The sequence below is a fragment of the Nycticebus coucang genome, chromosome 6 (assembly GCF_027406575.1).
Source record: "Nycticebus coucang isolate mNycCou1 chromosome 6, mNycCou1.pri, whole genome shotgun sequence".
Lineage (NCBI taxonomy): Eukaryota > Metazoa > Chordata > Mammalia > Primates > Lorisidae > Nycticebus > Nycticebus coucang.
In genome coordinates, this window is record NC_069785.1 from 35,418,339 (window position 1) to 35,433,153 (window position 14,815).

Here is a 14,815-nt window from a genome sequence, read left to right on the forward strand (position 1 = left end):
TGCACTGGGTCCTATCCTAAGTGCTCACTTATCAGTTCATTTCACAATGAATGTAGTCACTGAGGCTTAAATAAATCATGCCATTTGTCTGATGTGGCAGAACCAGCAAACAGGAGCAATAAACCCAAATGATTCTCCTGGGAAGAGGCTTAAGTAAAAATAAAATAAAATTTAAAAAACAATTCAAATGACATAGACATTTCTGCTCTTTTTTTTAATGGCTGAAGAACAAAGCCTGGATCGGTCAATTGCTTTTACAAGTTTTCCCTTCCAGTCTAAACCCAGTGTCGGTTATAACATCTGTCCTGGATCTTGTAACATGATAGGTACTCAAGGATGGCAACGACAATAACAGTTAATGTTTATTGAGTGCTTGAGCTGAGGCACTGTCCTCAGCATTTTTCAATCAATCAACTCATTTAATCCTTACAATACTCTATGACAGTGGTTCTCAACCTATGGGTTGCGACCCACAGGAACTGTATTAAAGGGTCGTGGCATTAGGAAGGTTGAGAACCCCTGCTCTATGAGATCAGAACTATTATTCTCATGTCATAGATGAGGAGATCAAGGCCCAGTGAGGTTATATGACGGGTACAAGGTAATGTAATGCTCATAGTAAGTGCTGGAAACCCAGGCAGTTTGTTTGCAGAGCTGGTGGTCTCCACCATTGCCTACATGGTCCCTTGTGGCACAGTGACAGTGACTCACCTCTGGCCCTGAGCCCGTGGTGACAGTGTTCTCTGAGGAGTACTGACTATTGCAAGATGGTCTTGTCTTTGTAGAGAGTAAAGGCCAGCTTGAGAAACCACTTATTACATCTCCATACATGGCTGTGTAGGGAAAAGTTGCTCCTATACCACACAGAGGTGGGAAACATAAATGGAACCACAGTCCCAGTCTCCTGAGTCACCTGGGGGGTGGGGTGGGGAGGCGCATGTGGCCAAGGATTCCTTCTCTGGCAATAGCACCAGCAGCCCAGTGTGAGGCTGTGGGTGTGCCTATAACATGTTTTCTCCAAAGAGCCCTGATTCCATTCAGAGGCCATAAGTCATGATTTCTGCATGTCTCTTTAATTCTTTAGAGTTCTGAGTTTAACCTGACTTATGATGTGGTCCATCTTTTCATTTCTTCTGAACCAACTTCTCTCATGCACCCCGGGATTTTCTCTTGTCTTGTTCTGTTGTGTAGAAATTGGGTTTTGTCCAGATATCATAGAAAAAACTCTGAGAAAGACCACAGACTTCTAGTGTCTAACTTTCCCATCCCTGGGTCATGATTTACACACGTAATGAAATTACTTCTATTTCCACTAGCACTCTTTCTCACTGTCGTGGTGACCCCCTGCCCCCTTTACTTAAGGGTTTCAAAGCTGTGCTTCACTTTCCCCTTTTAAGAGAGGCTGGGGGTCGGGTAGGGGAGGGAGTGAGGCCAGCCTCGCCTCAAGGGAGGCCCCTTACCTTTCGTGGACCCGGCCTCTTTCATCCCCCAGGGTGACAGTCACCGTGCAGTTCTTATTTAGGTCAAACTTTTCGCTGTACAAGTGATAGTCTGGAGTCACCCATCCGACCCAGACGCAGGAGGGGTCCTGGCCAGCAAAGATGCGGACTGCATAGTAGCACTGCTGTGGAGAGACCGCAGAGGGGTCAGTGGCCCCTGGGGGGCAGGGCGGGGGTTGGAGAGGCAGAGACAACACAGGGGCCCACCTGGCCTCTTTTTCTGAAAAAGCACACACACTCTGGACCTGGAAGGAAGGCTGACTAGAGAACTTGGGCTTCCTAATTTTTCCCTTTCTGTTTTGTTTTAGTACCTGGAGAGGCAAGAACTTAATCGACCACCCTTGACCCAGAAGATGTTGACAGTGGGATCAGGAGCTGCTGTGGGTGGATCTGTAGCAGCTGGTCAGGGTGCTTAGCACCAGGCTGACCCAGGCTGCAGAGCCGGACACAGTCCTTGCCCTCTGACAGAGACAGTCAAGGGTCAGAGCACTCCTGTTATTTCCTAGATCTACAGGGAGGTCCAAGGATTTTTTTTTTTTTGAAAATGTTGAAAGAGGCTGCAAAAGAAAAAGCCCAGTTGTGGCTAAATGTGCTTTGTGTGGCCAGCACGCCCAACCCCAGGCTGGCCTGACAAGTGCAGGGGTTTCTTGCAGGGGCCACACAATCCTTGAGGTTATCAGTATGTTACAATAATAGCTACAGTGTGAAGGAAGGTGATGGCCTCATCATGTCCTTTATGAAACTGAGCAGATTTATTCTTCTTAATGAAGTAGCTCTTATTTGTAGTCTGTCAAATTTACTTGAATGGAAGAAAAAAGGGTCAGCCGGACAAACCTGTGTTGAATCTTGGCATGGTGAGGTATTCATCACGTGGGCTCAGACAAGGCATCGCCCTCTCTATGCATTACACTAGCCTCACAGGGGCTGCTGATTAAATCACTTTTAAATGAAATTAAATAGAGATTAAATAGGCAGGTGACACAATGTGCCAAGCACAGTGTCCTACACATCCTAACTGTGGGCCTTGCTGCAGTAGGGGGCTTACTCCTGAGCTGATTACCCCACGAGCTCAGGGTTGTAGGGTAGCTTTATATAGAAGGGTTGATATACATTTTGTCCATAGACTTTTTTGAGGGGGCTGGGGGGGGGATGGGGTCAGGTGCTAAAGAAGAACATGAGAAAAAGAAATTAGGAAGTGCTGCCTTCTACCTGTTTCAAGCTATGGAAAGGGGACCAAGCTTCTGTCTTCTGGACCAGCTTCCTGCTCTAGATTTTCATTTGCTGTCAACATCACTCCCAGTACACAGAGACATGGGGGGGGGGGGAGGAGGGGAAGCTGGCTCAGGGAAGTTTGCACAAAAGAGCAAACAAAAGGATCTAATTGAGAGCCCTCCAACTGGTGCTCATTTCAATCAGAAAGGCAGCGCTGGGTCCCCAATGGCAAGTGGGCACAAGTATACATTGAGGCCCAATTAGGAGCTCCAGGTAGAGCTGCTCTGCACTGAATAACTATCTGTCTTCCTTCTAGTAGAGAAATGCCACAGACGTGTTCTGGTAGCTTCAAGACGGATATTAAAAGACAGAGTAATTGGCAATTAAAGGGGATCTCTAGACAGATCTTTGCTGTAAGGGGCATATTCCCAGGCACAACAAAGAATCAAATAATTAAACTATAATTGAGCACATTTACTTACTGTTGTTGTATGTGAGAGTATTTCTTGCATCTGTTTCCTGGGGGGAAGATAATCCATGTTTTAGTTACTCAGCTGTAGCAAGAATCCCACAGTTCTGACAGGCAGTGCATCTACCTTTAACAATCAGGGCAAGTTTAGGAAACTGGCTGTTGCCTAAACACCAGTGACTGTAACCAGGCTTGGGACCTGTTCATTTGTAAGCTGCTACCACAAGGCAGGGCTGTGACTTCCCGCTCTTGTCCCTCAGCCCAGTCTGAGCTGAGAGCAGGGATGGGAAGACCTCTGACTAGGTTAGCCACATCTCTCAAGCAGCTGTGCTTATTTAAAAGCTTGGTAGGTAGCGAAACCCTAGGAGACCTGAGCAAGATGGCTCCAGATGGCAGATGTGAATGATTGAAAAGAGACACCAGAGGAGAGAAAGATAGCAAGGCAAGATCCGTTCCTTACTGAAGAAAGAAGTCACATTACTCTTGAGTTACACAGCTGCAGGGTCGGACAATGCCCTGCCACACAAAGAATGCAGCGTCTGCCTCCGGAAACTTCTAACTACACCCAAACCAATGACATCACACCTTCTCCTGCACTCCCTCACAGTCCCTTAAATCCCGAAACACAGGAATCATGGGCAGCGAGGAAGCTATGGGCTCAGCATAAAAAGAGCAGAAACTTTTCCACCACATGCGAGTGTTTAGCACAACTGGTGTTACGCACTGCACAAACACACAGGTGCACCTGTATGCCCATGCGTGCACACACCCTCATTTCTTTATCTAACTGAAAGCAGGGACAACCCTAGCCCCCAAGTTCTTCTGCTGAAGTAGCACAAAAAACAAGCAGAAGGCCCACTTCCCAGCAGACACAGCGAGCCCCTCTGGGAGCTGGAAGCCTCGCCCTCACCTCTTCTGGAAAGCTTCACTGTCCAGGCAGGGGCTGTGGCTGAAGGAGGAGCGGCACTCGACAGGCATGCTGAGACGGCAGTAGATCATGTCGGCATTGCTGTTCTGTGTGCCGAACGTCCTGTGGGTCACCTTGAGGCAAGGCGGGCTGTCCATGGTGCCATCAATCCTCATGACCTGGAAACGTGACACGTCTTTACCCCAGGCACACCGGAGGGCCTGACTGCGACCCCAGCCCTTGTTCTTTTGTTCACACGCATCACAAATGGCAAGGCATTCTGCGGGCAGGGAGAGCCAGCTCCCCCTGTGACAGCCACGCTGGGAGTCTCATCGTCCCGTGAGCCCTGTCCTATAGAAAATAAAGACCTGCTCCTGCCTAGGGAAATCAGAGATTTAAAAACATGACCACTGGGCTCTCCGCAAGGCAGGGTAGAGAATAAATGCTGGAGAGGTATAGGCAGGGAGCTAAAGTGGACAATGTCTCCCAAGATTTTGCCTATCACTGGGTTAGGGGAATGTCAGAGGGAAAAAGCACCAGAAAGCCCAAAGCTCAGGAAGGATGTCCTGCTCCTGAGAAGGTGCACTTTCCACCACTCAGCCTTGTTCCTTTCTCTGCCACAGTCATTGCTTGGGGCTTGAGGTTCCTCCCGGAGCCTCCTCTAATACTAGGGAAATTTGCAGTACCTGGGCGCAAGCATTGCAGGGGGAGGAAAGATCTAAACTGGAATTTTGGGTTGTGTGTGAGAGGGGTTGCTGCTGAAGACACAGTAAACTGAGACTTATAATAATAATGTTCTTGCCAGGCATGGTGGCTCACACCTGTAATCATAGCATGTGGGAGGCTGAGGCGGGTGGATCACAGGTTCGGGACCAGCCTGAGCCAGAGCGAGACCTCATCTCTAAAAGTAGCTGGGTGTTGTGGTGGGCACTTGTAGTCCCAGCTACATGGGAGGCTGAGGCCAAGTGTTTGAGGTTGCTGTGAGCTATGACGTCATGGCACTCTATCAAGTATGACAAAGTGAGAGTCTCAAAAAAAAAAAAAAAAATGTTCCTATAACCCGAGCTTCAGTCTACTCTCTAGAGAACAGTCCTTGTCCTGGGGTCTATGAGAGTGATTAAATATTTGTCTGTGGTTTCTGTCTTTTTCTAAGTGGAGGGCCTCTAGCGTCTGTCAGTTTGTCAAAGGGGCTCATGACCTCCAAAAATGGAAGATCTGTGTCTCTAAAGTGACGGTCAGGGAGGAATCAGAGGAATAACAGTCTCTCCTATTTAAGACTGAAGGGGACATGGGGGATTAGGAATTGATGCTTGTTGAATTCAGACTGGAGGGTACGTGAAGGAACTTCTGGTGAGGCTGAAGCAACTGAAACTTCCCTGACTGACACTGCAGTGGGGCTGCTCTGTGTGGCTTTCCATCAATACTTCTGTCTCCGCCCACCATGAAAACCACGGTCAACTCACCAGAAAGAGGCAGGGAGACCCAGAACCAGACCTGGATTGGGCCCTTTACAATCCTGGGCTCCTCTCTGCCCCCCTAGAGGTATTATAATCAACTACCACACCTTCACTTAAATCTTGGAGACTGCACCAAAGAAATTAAGCAGGGACTAAAAGACAGAGTTATAAACAGATAAAAACAGGTGTTGAAATTTTGAGTATAGGTATTGAATCTTTTATTTTTTTAAAGCGAAGGGTAAGGTCTCTGGCCTCTACATTACCAGGGTAGACACATCTGGAGAAAATGCAGTGGTCCAAAGGCTGTAAGGTTGACTGTCTCTCACGAGAGGCCACTGAGCTGCCCTGATTACGGTGCCTGCACCTACAGCTCTGAGGGTGGAGGGGGAGGCGGTGGGGAAGCAGCCAGGGCAGGGACTGAGGTAAGCAGAGGTCTGGTGACAGGAGACTTATAGGGAGCTTAGTGTCATGGCTCACCTGCCACCCACGATGTGTAACCTTACCTCTATGTGTGGGTGATCCTTTGGCACGTTGACAAATGTCGGGAGGCGCTTGCTGAACCACATTGCAACATCTCGGTTCATGTTAACAGCAAAGGGCTCAAAGCCTTCTTGGAGGCCGCACATGGTATAAAACTTGAAAGTACTGGCGTCTGTCCCGAGGTTCATGCGACCGATCTGAGACAGCCCCAGAGAGCAGATGGGCACAAAGCCTGCAGAAGAGTTCAAGAGCGCCCTGCTTCAGCCCACAGGCACCATCCCAGGAAGCTGTGAGGAAGCCAGTCCTTGGCTCCCTACAGGCTTTGAGTCCCTAATAGGCAACATGGGACATTACCATCTTTCTTCCTGGCACATAAACCAACAATAGGAGGCCACACAGAGACTACCTTTGGCCTTGGTAACGGGAGAGAAAAGTAAGCTTGGTTCAAAATGGTTTGGGAAAAATAATCATCAGGCTAAGGGTATTCTTAAGATGAAAGTAAGTATCAACTAGAAAAGTAAACCAATAAGAGAAAAAGTGAGATGCTTTATCTCTGCCTTAGTTAAAATTGATCTTAAGCTCTGGGAAATTTTAACTATTACCAAAAACAAAAACAGCACAGCACGCCCAAAGAATGACTTGGTGAGCAGATTTTGTCACAAAAGCAAAAGAACGGCTATCGGTGCAAGATGATGACCATGTTAATTTGCTCACCATAGCAACCTTCTTACTATCCATATGTATCCCAAAGCGCCATGGTGTATACCTTAATATACACAATGAAATTTATTTAAAATAGAAAAGAATGACCGGGGCCAATGAACGGCTAACTTTTCTGGGCCTCACCATCTTCCCCAGGGAAATGAAAGGTCATTCCTGTTTTGAGAGCATCGTTCAGGCACTAGCTTTAAAAAGTTTTAAATGCTAGCGCTGATTCTACCTGTTTACAAAACACAACTCACAAACTCCCATCCACCCGGGTCACGATCTTCCTCTCCACTTAAATGGGAAAGTGAGAGTTTCAGAGTTTCAAACAGGAATGAAAGGAAACTCCTCTCTTCCTCCCTATAGCTACCATCTCTCTAAGCCTGTGTCTGTACCCTGATCATATTAAAAAATTACCATGCAGGGTAAACCAAAACAGGAGTTCAAATTGTTTGGTGTTCTTGTTTGTGGGCTATTTATAAATCATAATTGTGGACCAACAAATCAGCAAAGCAGGGAAAGCGCTAATTATCTCGGATTTGGGAGGATGTGGGAGGCAGGCAGCTGGGGACAGCTGAGGCTGCAGAGAGTGCTTGGAAGGGAAGAGAGAACGTGTGAGGGGCTGGATAAAGCAGGGGTTAGAATTCCCTCAAAGACAACTGGGACAGAAATGTTCATTTGAAGGGAAATGTAAAGGCTAATTTTGGGAACATTTATGTTTAACAGGAAGAACTTTCCTTCACAGACACAAAGGCCAAAATGCACTCTTTAGAGGGGATGGAACAAGACGGCCTAACGTTATGGGAACCTCCAGAGATCGCCCCTCACCAGGAACACCAAATTCAACAACTAGTCACACAAACAAGTACCTTCAGAAGAACCAAAACTCAGGTGAGTCCTCACAGCACCTGGCTTTAACATTATATCAAGGAAAGAGGCACTTAAGAGGTAGAAAAGAGTCTTGCCCTGGCAGAGCTGTGTTGGAGAGTCACTTGGGTGGCAGCTCACCCACAGTAAAATAAAGCACAAAGCAGATTCGTGAAGCCCCTTAGTGGGAAGGCATTTCTGGACCCATCCTGGTCCAGAAAGAAAAAGAAGCATGCTGCCCTGAAGGGAAGGACCCAGTCCTGGCAGGATTTACCACCTGCCCACTAAATAGCCTTTGGGCTTTGAATAAACATCGGAGGTAGCCAGGCAAAGTCACCATGGGAACACTGGGTGACACCAGGCTGCCTCCAGGTATGACCTCTCCTGCTGGCCACGAGGAAGTGCCTACATCACTCCTTCTCCAACTCTGGCAGCCCAGTACAGGGAATGAGGGTAGAGAGTAAAAGATTTTACTTGGTAATCCAGAGACTTCTCCCATATCTTACCCCAGCCCATCAACTTGGTGCCACCAGGAATCTGCCAGAGTCACAGCATTCCTAGGTTTGGGGCACTCCGGGGGATGATATGGCTGCATAAACCAAAGACTGACATCATGCTCAATTCCCTTTGCATACCTGGAAAGCCTTCTCAAAGCACAGGTTTGCACAAACCCAGACTGTAAAGATTAAAATAAATACCTAATCTTCAACGCCCAGACACAGATGAACATTCACAAGTGTCAAAAACATTCAGGAAAACATGACCTCACCAAACAAACAAAATTAGGTGCCAGTGACCAATCCTGGAGTGATGGACATATCTAATCTTCCAGACAAAGAATTCAAAATAGCTGTCCTGAAGGAGCTCAATGAACTTCAAAATGTACTATTTCTAGAGTAAGTGCTTATATATTATTATCTAAGTCATGGTGTTTTCACATAAATAATAAATCATGTAAGTGAAAAGCAAATCTCTTAAAAATTGGTTGGTTTGCTTCAGAAATTATGAACTCATCTAGGACATAGATATGTGTTCTAAGTAAGACAGAACTTTAACCCAATACTAGAAGAATGCTGGTGAGTGTCTACAAAGAGCCTCCTCTCAGGGCCATCAAGGACTGAGAATGGACCAGGAACCCTTTCCTTTAGAAAGGTAGATGGACGGATTAATCATTCACGTGACATCCTGAGTATTGCCATGCTCCTGGCATTTTTGTACTTGGGACTGTGATAGAGGGAATCTTCTCCCTTCTGTCAACAGAGATGTTTATAAGGAACCGCTGGAAATCTGACCACAGTGTAGAATAAGAATTGCTTGTCAGCTACATTTCTTGGATTCCCCGTAGGGACAGAGAGCTTTGCTATGTGCTGCAACAAGATATGAAAGAAAGAGAAGAAAATATCCCACTCCCAAGGAGCTTACAGAAATGGGGATAAGGAACGGAATAGGAAAGTGTGAATGCTTTCGTTGTAACTATCCCTACCCCCAGCACAGTATTTTTGTTACTCTGGTAAAGGGATATCTCAATCCAGAAAACTGCAAGTCTAATAGTTTTACTTTAAAACCAAAATCATGAAGATCATGAAGCATTGTAACCTTGGTGTGAGCAGAGAATGGGATGTCTAAAGAAAATCTCTCTTCTCCATGAACCTGAATAGTGGAATAGGTGAGCAGGTGTAAAAGGCTGAGTGGGAGGTAGGGACAGCAAGGAGTTAGGCTTGAGACATAGAAATAATGTTCTACTTACTGAATCACTGACAATGTAAGGGGAAAAGGTAATATTGGCATGAATCTTTTTTCCCTAAGGTACCTGGGCTCCTCATCCTCTCTAAGCGTCAGCAGAGGGACCAGCACTTTCCTGAGGTAAAACTGAAGCCTTGAGGAGCCAGTAGACTTGACCAAGGTCACAACAAGGGCAAGTGACAAAATGGGCTGAGATCCTAACCATTCTGAGTTACACATAGGCCAGCTGTCAGTCAACATATAAGAGAGGGAGTAAGAGTCACAGCAGATGAATGCCCCGTTTTAAACAGCAGCTGTGTCCCAGGGCAGAGGGCAGGATTCATTACAGAGTAAAGTGTTGTCCCTATGGGGAAGAAGCCCTGGCTCCAGGACAATAGGCCGGGAAACAAAAGGCATGGACACAATAGGAGGCAAAGAGTATTGAGGACCTCGGGGGGCCAAGCGGGTAGAGCTGGGGCGGCTCTGGAAAGCATGGAAGAACAGCTGAATCCAAGGCTTGAGTCAGAAAAGAGAAAAGCCAAACGAACAGAGAGGAAAGATGATTTCTCATATGGTACCAGGATTTTCTCCTGGGGGGAAAAAGTCTTGATAACCAAATACATTTAACCAGCCTCTTTCACTTGACAAGGAGGCTCTAGCTAATGATCTCTCCATTTCCAAAACTTTTTTTACTTAAGGCATCTTGAGATTTTTATAACTCCGCATCAGAGATAGATAAGGGGGAGCAGGAATGTGATAAACTACAGCAGCTGGTATTTGTGAAATACTTTCTGTCAGGCATAGGGCTCTACAGATTGATCTCATTATGATGCCCATTTTACAGATGAGGAAACTGAGGCTTAGAACGTTTAATAACTCACTCAATGTCTGTTATTTGGTAAACTGCAGAGCCAGCATGTTCATAAAGCTGCCTGAGCAGGAGTCCAGGGAAAGCAAGGGGGACTGAGGCCACGATGCCTGTTTCCTAATTCTTACCTAAACCAATCTGCTTTGAGACAAACTCTTTCTCTGATTTTAAAATGATTTTCCAACGTGTTATGTAGTTGACCAGTTTGCCTCTAGATGAGGCAGCTGGAGACCCATGACAACATACTCCAGGCCATTAGAGAAAAATGGCTACCTCTGTGAGGACTGATAATGAAGTTCGCTAATTGCCACCACGTGCTTGCATTGGCAGCTTGGTACAAACAGCTCAGTAAGGTTTCATAACCTTGGGATACATGTGTCAGTGTCTCATAGTTGTGTTCAGGTCGATGTGTGACCGTGCGTGCTGTTGTGAGAATGTCGGAGATTGAATTGGAGCAACGAACATTAAATTTCTTGTTAAACATGGCAAGAGAGGAAGTGAAATCAGGGACATCTTAGTCCAAGTTTATGGGAAAAATGCCATGAAGAAAACGGCAGTGTAGAAATGGATTAAACTTTTTTCTGAGGGATGAGAAAGCATCACCGACAAAGAAAGGACAGAGCAGCCAGACAAAACTGAGCAGAACTGACGAAAATACTGCAAGAATGTATCAAATTGTGCATCAAAATTGTCTTCACTGTAAGAAGCATAACAGACCAAGTAAACGTGGACAGAGAAATGGTGAGGACAGAGAAATGCTGAAAATCTTGGCCAGCGACTCATGGTTCTTGCATCATGACAATGTACCAGCTCACAAGGTGTGGTTTAGGAGGGACGTTTTTAGGGAATAGCCAAATAACTGTATTGGAACACCCTCCCTACTCCCCTGATAAAGGAAATATTGAAAGAAAGACATTTTGATGACATTGATAACATCAAAGGTAATATAATGATAGCTCTGATCACTATTCCAGAAAAGAGAGTTCCAAAATTGCTTTGAAGGGTGGACTAGGAGCTGCCATTGGTGATATTTTCCCAAGGGCAGTACTTGAGAGGTGACCATAGTGATATTCAGCAATAAGGTACATAGTATTTTTTCTAGGACGAGTTTGTGAACTTAATTGTCAGGTTGCCAATTTAAATGTTGAGTCACACAGGTGGCCATGACTCTCTGGAATTGATCTAGAGATAAGGATCCATGTGGCAGGATCACACAGCATTACCATGAGCCCTGAGTGTCATAAACAAGACTGTACCATAGACACAACTCAATTAACCTGTACTCTCCAATGAGACTGGAGAAGTAAGACGAATGAATAGTATCAAAAAACAAACAAACAAACAAAAAATAGTATCTCCTCTTAGGGAGAAGGGCTGGGCAGTCATGGTGTGTGGTGCACCTCTTGGGGGCGGGACATAATTATAAGGGGGACTGTACCTAACAAATGCAATCAGTGTAACCTAATTCTTTGTGCCCTCAATGAATCCCAAAAAATAAAAATAAAGAATACCTCTTCCTTACATGCAGCCTAAGAGATGTAACTATGCTGTTGTCTTTGAAGCGATGTGGCAGGGAAATTTGCAAATGGCATTGCCTTGCACCACTATGTACACAGAGTTCTCACCCCAGAAAAGAAAGGGCAAGAACATATACATTACATTTTGTAGAGGACTCCAGGTTCTGATAAACTTGGTATGATGAGACCTCATACTGATTTTGTGAGTAGGAAGCAAGATAGCAGAGAGATCATCTTATAATTCAGGATTTTGGAAAGAAGCCAGCTCTCTAGAAAATCCAAATGATAGATCCATTTTCAAACCATTTCAAATTGAAGAAGGACATGAAAGAGAATCACTATGAGTAAGGGAAAAATTGAAATCTTGGAGTAAGATGGTTAGGTGACTGCTCAGCACATTCTGGGAGTGTTTCTGAGGGTCTCAATCCAGCTGTCTGTGTTTTACTCATTCCTTCTTATTTTCTGCTAAGCCTTGCACAGACTGAGTTCAGGGTCAATGCTGCCATCGTCACAAGCTTTGTAGAAAACACAGGAAGCAAGAGGCCATCCTCCCCGCCACAGCCACACTTATCTGGAGAGAGAATCACAGGGACTCTGGGTACCAACATGTGCACCTGCAGATAAATTTTATTTTCTGCCTACCGAAGAACTGCCCACAGAACTGGGGGTTCTGTTAAACGTCCACAGGCCAGTGGGCAGGAACAGCCTGTGGTTGTGAACAGGAGGCAGGATGTCCCTCCGGAGAATGCCTGGCAGAAAGGTGCACAGGAGACTGCACCAAAGCCTCTTGTGCATGTCACATTCCGAGGCCTAGCAGGATGTTCAGGATTTTATCCTTCTTCACTTTAAGTGGAGGAAAAGATAAGGCAAATAGCAAAGGTTTCACGTTGGAGGTGTCTGAGCTTTCAGACACCCCTAGGTGACAACACAGAGAGCTGTGATGGTCCAGGCCACAGACCGGGAGCGGTAACAATAATCTGAAAAATCCTAATGAAGCATATAAGGGCATATCACCTATGATGCAGAAGAGCATGGAGGGGACGACTTATAAATAACCTGGAGAAAAAAAATAGCCATGAACTGTCTGTTGCTTTTTCTCCCCCAAAGGGCTAAAGACTTCCCACAGCCTCTGGGGTAACAGCCTGCATCCAGACTGATTTGCTGGTGACAGAAGAACTCAAGCCTCGGGGGTATTTTGCTGTATGGGGGGGAGGGGCGGTCTACAATTAGGAAAATATTTTATTTTCAACAGAGAAATGTTTTATTTTCCCCTAACAACCCAAGGCAAGATTTGCTGCCTCTTTCCGCTTTTGCAGAGTGCAGAGAGATGGTGAATGGCTATTCCAGGCCCCTGGGCTATTGTTGTTGAAGAACGCCATGCCAGCTTCCTTTCAACTGCCCCTCTACCAACTCTAGAGCCATCACAGAACTGAAAGAGCTTTCCAATTATCTTGTCTCTGCGTTATTAAAGTGCAATACAATACCGTGGTATACTGTGCTAACATTACAGCACAATTCTATTATAAAACCGCATCCTAATAATAGACTTCGTATTCTAAAGGTCAAATCATGTGCCTGTACATGAAAGGCCTATGAAGCATGTCTTTCATTAAGCACAGAAGATCTGTAAAGGCAGGATTATCCTAAAACGTCCCCCTCTTTTATAGAATCCCTCTGCTCAAACCTGATGGCAAGTGCCTTCCCCTCTACCCATTTCCTGGAGGGTGACATGCAAGGGTGCTTGGCCCAGAGTAGACAATAGTTTCTTGAATGAAAAGGCTGAGTTTGTAGTTGAGGCTCTCTTACCTGCACCTTATCTATATTTCCAGCTTCATCATCCATTAATTCTACATATAAGTCTTTCGGTCAAACTGTTCTACCTTTTCCCGAAGCTTCCTCAGGCCACGGCATTAACACCAGGTATACCCCCCCGAGAAGGCACCCTTCTCCTTAGAGACAGACATCTTGTATTCTTTATTTATTCAATTCAAATCCCATCCTTACAGAATTTGCATTCTGTATTGGTCACTTGCCATTTATAATTTACTGCTTTGCATTAAATTATTAACCTTTTTGTATGTTCATCTTATTTTACAGCTATTACATAGAAAACTAACTCCTTAATGCTGCTTTAGACTGTTGCTTCTCACACTTTAACGCGCATGCACCTCACTGGAGCCTCTCGGCAGAATGCAGTATCTGATCCTGGTCTGGGGCAAGGCAGAGTCTGCATTTCTAACAAAGAGACCACATCTGGAAAATTAAGGCTTTTGACACTACCAAGTTCTTGTAAGTCTGCACAACACATAGGATTCCTATCTCTTCCTTACAGTAGAGCCAAATGCTAATAGTTAAGCAACCTTCTGCAGCTCACACCATAGTAGAGCCAGGAAATGGGGTCCCTGATCTCAGTACTCTTTCTGCCCCAGGGCACTGCTTTCCGTGGGGGATGTCCCTGACTCTTCTCAGTTCGTTTTCCTTGTTTCCTCAGGGAGAGAGCTCGGCAGGTGATGGCTGCTTGGGAGTCTTCTGGTGGCCTTTCTACACTGCTCTGGGGTCTGTCTACAGGGTTCATGCCCCTCTGCCTCTGAACTAGCCCTTCCTCCTGCTGGCAACCTCATTCCCACTGAGCCCATAAATAGGATTCCTTCTGATCTTATACCTTTTCAGAAGGTTTAAGATCCTGTCTGCCTTTAGTCATCCTGTCCTTCTAGGAAAACAGATTGACTTGCAAACTTTATTTCTCCAAATAATTCATTCTTGGAAAAAATTCTCGAAGCTCTTTAAAGGTACAATTGGATATGCACGTTGTAGATAATAGGTATCTATAAAAAGCATGCGAGAGGCATTGGTAAAGCTAGAAACACTCTGTGAATAAAGAGCATTTATAACACGCACACGCTGTCCTGCACTTGTGCGCTCCTGCAGGAAATGTTTCTTTTTCAAAGTCTTGGAAAGTAAGAGCTACAAGGAGCCCTAATCCCATTTACAGAGGGGCCCTAATCCCATTTACAGAGGCCCCAAAAGGTTAAATAAAGTCAACTGAGGTGTCATTGGTGGGCAGGGGAAGAGGCAGGGCATGAGCCCAGGCCTCCTGACCCAGAATGGCCTC

The 14,815-nt window shown here is 45.6% G+C and overlaps 1 protein-coding gene across 2 annotated transcripts in view; it reads right to left on the minus strand.

Annotated features, from left to right (window-relative positions):
- Positions 1 to 14,815, minus strand: part of RYR3 (ryanodine receptor 3) — a 502,828-nt gene that overhangs the window by 187,162 nt on the left and 300,851 nt on the right. For both annotated transcript variants that reach the window (XM_053594081.1, XM_053594080.1), the window contains 4 exons: positions 6,048 to 6,256; positions 4,091 to 4,266; positions 3,194 to 3,230; positions 1,461 to 1,624 (listed from right to left, as the gene is read on the minus strand). In XM_053594081.1, coding sequence (XP_053450056.1) covers positions 1,461 to 1,624; positions 3,194 to 3,230; positions 4,091 to 4,266; positions 6,048 to 6,256 — 586 coding nt within the window. The remainder of the gene's footprint in view (positions 1 to 1,460; positions 1,625 to 3,193; positions 3,231 to 4,090; positions 4,267 to 6,047; positions 6,257 to 14,815) is intronic.